Genomic DNA, 5,408 nt, shown 5'->3' on the forward strand with positions numbered 1-5,408 from the left:
GAATGTGAGGTGGACAATGATGTGGCGAGGTCACCTCAAATCCATGCCACATCAGCTCAAAACCACCAAAGTAATCTAAGGAACGAAAAATATTCGGTTTCAACAACTGAGAGACTAGGTTTTACTGGTTTTGAAGTTGAGGGACTATTTCTAAACTATCGATAAAGTTAAGGGACAAAAAATATACTTCTCCCTAAGAATAATATGCGTGTATCTAACCAGCTGATTTCAGCAAATATAAGCACTGACAGCAGTAGCAGCATCTAAAGCACTGCACCTGTTTAATACTAAAGCACTGCACATGCCAATTTTCCTACGACTTGCAGAACAAAGGAGGATTGCATTCTCTTATTCATGTACTGCTGTGAAGAGAAGCAGGGAAACTTTTTTACCAAACGAAAACGAAAACGGAAGCATGTGCCAAAAATCCTCTCTAAAACTCTTTAGTCCCACTCGTCGCCGACGATGATGTCTTCCTCGTCTTTGGGTGGCCGGACGACGGTCACCACCTCCGCGGCGGCCTGGCTAATGCCTTCCTCCAACAACTTCTTGCCCCTCTCCACCACCAGCTTCCCTCCCTTCTCCAGCACGTATATCCCCTCGTCCACCACCTCCTTCCGTTTCCGGTCGGCCACCACCAGCACTCTCTCGTTCTCCGCCGACCGCCACGGCAGCACCCGCCCGTCCGCCAACTCGATCACCACCGCCTCGTCGGCCACCGCCATGACTGGGGCCCAGCCCGGCAGCACCGCCCAGCGCGCCCACCCCTTGTCCACCTCCACGATGCCGAGGTCCGCGTCCGTCTGGCTCCTCCTCGGCGCGAGGTCCACGGCCTTGACGCCGTCTGTTTCTTTTACAACCGGCAGCAGCAGCACGATGGACGCCTCGGAGATCTCGCCGTACATGAGCCGCACCACCGGCACCGCGGGCCGTGCGTCGATTTCGGCCTCGAGCTCCTCCACCTCCTCTCCGGCGGCCTTCTTGATGGCCCTCTCAATCTCGAGCTCCACCCGCGCCCTGGCCGACTCGGTCTCGACCACGTCGAGCGAGCGCTCCAGCTCGGGGATGCGGTCCTCGTTGGCGATGGCCTCCCGCGACAGCCGGAAGCGCGCGTACGCGAGGCAGTCGCCGGCGGAGTGCCTGTCGAAGGCGTCCCATCCTTCGTCGCCGCGGCGCTGCGGGAAGTCCTTCATAGAGCGCGCGAGCTCGCGCACGCCCTTGGACTCGAGGCGCCTCTCGATGGTGTGCTTGGTGGCGACGATGCGCTGGCGGGCGTTGAGGAAGCGGAGCTCGTACAGGAGGTCGGGCCCGCCGTAGGAGTCGAAGTAGTGTAGGAGATCGTCGGGGAAGTCGTCGGAGATGAGGGAGTCGCGGACCTGGGAGGCGACGACGAGGCGGTTTTGCTCGACGCCGGACATGCCGGTGGCCTCCTCGATGGAGGCCGGGGTGAAGCCCTCGCGGGAGAGGGAGGAGATGAGGGGCGCGTACTCGTACCAGCGGCCCATGCGGTCGCGGAGCACGGCGAGGCGCTCAGTGAGGTCGAGGTTGCGGTAAGTCTCGGGCAGGGGGTTAGGCGGCGGGTGGAAGGGCTGGTACAGCTGGCCCGGCGGGGCCGTCGGTGGCGGGGTGCGGGGGAGCATTCCACCGCCGCCTCCCCCTCCGCGGCCCCCGCCGCCTCCGCCGCTGCCGGGGAGGATGAGCTTGCCGCCGTTCGGGGGGCTGCCCCGGGGTCCACCGCCTCCGGGGAGGATGAGTGCGGCGATGGTGTAGGTGCATCGACGCCGGCGGTGGTGGGCGGTGGAGAGGGGCTTGCGGTGGCGCGGGCCGGTAGAGGCCGCCGGGTGGGGGTGGGAGACGGAGAGCATGGTGGTGATAAGGTGAAGGGAGGAGCGCAGAGGAAGCAGGGGAGCTTATCTCATCTGCTCTCGTCTCGGGGAGGGAATGGCAGAGGAACGGGATTCGGTTAAGTGTTGATTCGAGTGAATTGCAAAAAACCACCACATTTAAAGTTGAAGCATCCAATTGTCATCACATTTGTTGCGCGTCCCAAAAATCCACCACTTGACTTGTAAATTTTCTCAATAAAAACAAATGACCGGTTTGCCGCAGTTAACACGATTTCTGACTAGGCTCGCCCACCCGTCAGGTGCCACGTGGGCGAGGCCAGACGGCGAGTGAGTTGACGGCCGTTAGGGCACGCGGTACAAAACAGAGCCCCCACTCCCCGCCGCTCACACTCCACTCCACTCGCACACTCTCTCACTCTCACTCCTCTGCTTTGTCCCCTGTTGCCGCCGCCGGAGTTCTTCGCCGCCGCCGGAGGCACGGTTCCCTCCCCGCCGTAGAAGATGCCGTCGTGGAAGGATGGAGAGGAGAGCAGCGATGAGGAGGAGCTGCTCGGCATGGATCTGGAGCAGCACTGGGTAAGATATATGCTTTGCACCTAGGGTTAGGGTTAGGGTTCAAGTGTTCTTCGATTTAAGACCATGTTTGGAGCAGTTCCTATCTTTTCTGCGGTTCACTAGTGTGCTACAATGCAGGCGAACCCTGGCACCACTATAGATGCATCCTTCTGTGGTAGAGTTGCAGATGCAAGCATCACATGTAGACTGCACTTGGCCCCATGCATGAAATATGTTGCATTTGAAGGAAGGGACACTGGGAGGAGGTTCTATGGATGTGTTGTTCCTCAGGTCAGTAAATTCAGTGGTAGTTAGTCTGCAGATTCAGTTAACTGTGTTATTGGTAGTTAGTCTGCAGTAAATTCAGTTAATTTGGACTATCTGCAGTTGCAACAATCAAATGTTAGTTTGTATGCAGTAAATTTGCACTGTTTGCAGTAAATTTGGTAGTTAGTATGTAGTAAATTTGGACTGTCTGTAGTTGCTGTCAGTAAATTCAGTTAATTGTGTTAGTGGTAGTTAGTCTGCAGTAAATTCAGTCATTTTGGACTGTCTGTAGTTGATGAAACATGTTTTTAACAGTGATTTTGCAAGCATCAGTTTGTGTCAGTAAATGAAACATGTTTAGGACATTGATTTGAACTTGAAGTTTCCTGAATGTCTATTGTATCTGCAAGTATGACTGAATCACTGGATATCTCATCTATTTTATTTTTGAAGTTAGCATCTTTATTTTCTAATACTTGATGCAGGATGGTATTGACTGTGGAGTTGCTCAGTGGGTTGATGCCCCATGACCTTCTATTCTGCAAAGATGTTTGGAGAAGATATGGGAGATGTTTCATGAGGAGAATTGTGGCAGAGTGATTGGCCATGCTAAGTATAAGAAAGAGTTGGACAAGGTGAACAAGCAGTTGGATACACTTGGGGATCAGTACAGTCAGCTGGTTGAGGAAGTCACCAAGATGTTTGATTGGGCAGATCAGAACAACAGGGTCATGAGTGATGAAGAGTTCAAGCAGAAGCAGATGGATGTGGACAAGGACATGGAGAAGCTAGCTATCAGCAAGGAGAAGTATAGTGCTGACTTTGGCAAGATGAAGCAGATGGAGAAGCTGGCTCAGGAGCTGAAGGAGATGAAGTGCATTCTTAGGTCTCAGGGGGAGATCATTAGGAACACAAGGAAGGAGAGGGAGAGATGAAGAAAGAGAGGGACTGGCTGATAGAGGAGAAGAAGAAGCTGGAGTTTCTGGTGGGTGATCTTATGAAAGCTGGTCATGGCAACAAGGACAAGCTTGCCAAGATCAAGTCAATCCTTGATGAGTGAACAATGTTGTTCATCACCTCAGTTATGTTAAGCTAATATGTGGCCTTGGAACAATATAGTTGGCCTTGGGGTTGTATATTTTGGGAATCCCCTAGTTATGTAATGATTGTGATATTTATCTGCAAAACTACCTCCAGTTAATTTATGTAATGTATGTAATGACTAGCTGCAAAACTGCCCCAGTTATGTAATGTTGTCAGCTTTCTATAGTAAGAGCTATGCTATTATGAATCTGCTTCTTTGGACTACATGGTGAATGGTCAAGACCAACTGGGCATGGCCAAATTGGGCAAATGCTTACATGATGTAAATTGTTGATCACATAAAGCACAAAGATATGCATTTAACCTATAGGGTACAGAATCCTAATAATCCAAAAATATGCATAGTGCACTCATCATCTAGGATTTATTACATTGCACTCATCAACTGATTTGATACATAGATAGATAGCAAGATAGATCTAGGAGCAGTGAAACTTAACATATCATTCATCTAGGTACAGAATCCTACTCCACCTCATCCTAGTAACCTGAAAAGGATGGAAATTGGCCCTCCTCCTTGCCCAGTAGATGATATCAACATCAGTAGGGTTGGAGCCAACTGGGAATGCCTCCACGAACTGCTCCATGTCTTTGTGGTTGCATGCTGCAAGGATCCGCTGAGCTAGTTGCCTTCTCTCCCTCCTTACCTCTCTACGCCTGGCCCTGGGCACCTGTTCTTCTTCATCGACAACCTCTCCAAGATCCATCTCTTAAAGGGTTTGCTCTGGCGGCTAGGGGGAGGAGAAGTGATTGTGTTTGGGTTTGAATGTTGTGTGTGGCAATTGGGGGGTGCCTTATATAGTAGAAATGGTGGCTGGTAGGTAGGAAATAGATTAATGGTGTTAGGTAGGCTTTTAATTGGCTAAGAAACCAAGTCCAACTTTCCTTGTCCTCCTTAATTGGCTCTGAATTTTAACTAAACTGAATTTTAACCCAAACCAACTAAAATAATCATTTAGGCTTTAGGGTGGCTTGGGCTCGACAAAGCCACCCTAAACCTATCATTTAGGTTGTATGGTGGCTTGGGCTCGACAAAACTACCCAAACCACCATTAAACCTTCAAGGTGGCTTGGGCTCGACAAAAACACCCTAAACCTATCATTTAGGCTCATTTAGGCTTTAGGGTGGCTTGGGATCGACAAAGCCACCTAAACCTATCATTCAGGCTTTAGGGTGGCTCGGGCTCGACAAAACCACCCTAAAGCTATCATTTAGGCTTTAGAGTGCCTTGGGCTCGACAAAATCACCGAAACCACCATTTAGTCTTCAAGGTGGCTTTGGCTCGACAAAGCCACTCAACCTATCATTTAGGCTTTAGGGTGGCTCAGGCTCGACAAAACCACCACTCCAAACTAACCATCAAATGCCAAAATCTCATAGAATAGCAAAAAGCATAAAATCAAACAAGTAAATTGTTGATGAAACAAACATATTCTCAACCATAAGAGTTATCATCCATACAAGTTCTCAAACTTAGCATGGTAACACAAACAAGTTCTCAAGCATAGTTTACACATAGCAGTTCTCAGGCTAAATACTGATTACACATAGCAGTTCACACATAGCAGTTCTCAGGCATAGTTTCTGAAATTTAGAAATACTTAAGGCAGGCGGTTCAAAAGACAACAGCCAAA

At 50.4% G+C, this 5,408-nt stretch overlaps 1 protein-coding gene across 1 annotated transcript; it reads right to left on the bottom strand.

The window, feature by feature from the left end:
- Positions 1–205: 205 nt before the first annotated feature.
- Positions 206–1,956, bottom strand: LOC119267822 (rubisco accumulation factor 1, chloroplastic-like). Its single transcript, XM_037549262.1, has one exon. It carries the CDS (start codon positions 1,863–1,865, stop codon positions 444–446), a length of 1,422 nt encoding a protein of 473 aa, XP_037405159.1. The 5' UTR covers positions 1,866–1,956; the 3' UTR covers positions 206–443.
- Positions 1,957–5,408: the final 3,452 nt, after the last annotated feature.

Source organism: Triticum dicoccoides, chromosome 1A (genome assembly GCF_002162155.2).
Source record: "Triticum dicoccoides isolate Atlit2015 ecotype Zavitan chromosome 1A, WEW_v2.0, whole genome shotgun sequence".
Lineage (NCBI taxonomy): Eukaryota > Viridiplantae > Streptophyta > Magnoliopsida > Poales > Poaceae > Triticum > Triticum dicoccoides.

What these genes read in the sequence shown, in the direction of transcription:
- LOC119267822 (XM_037549262.1), bottom strand. Translation starts at nt 1,865, where the DNA reads ATGCTCTCCGTCTCCCACCCCCACCCGGCGGCCTCTACCGGCCCGCGC.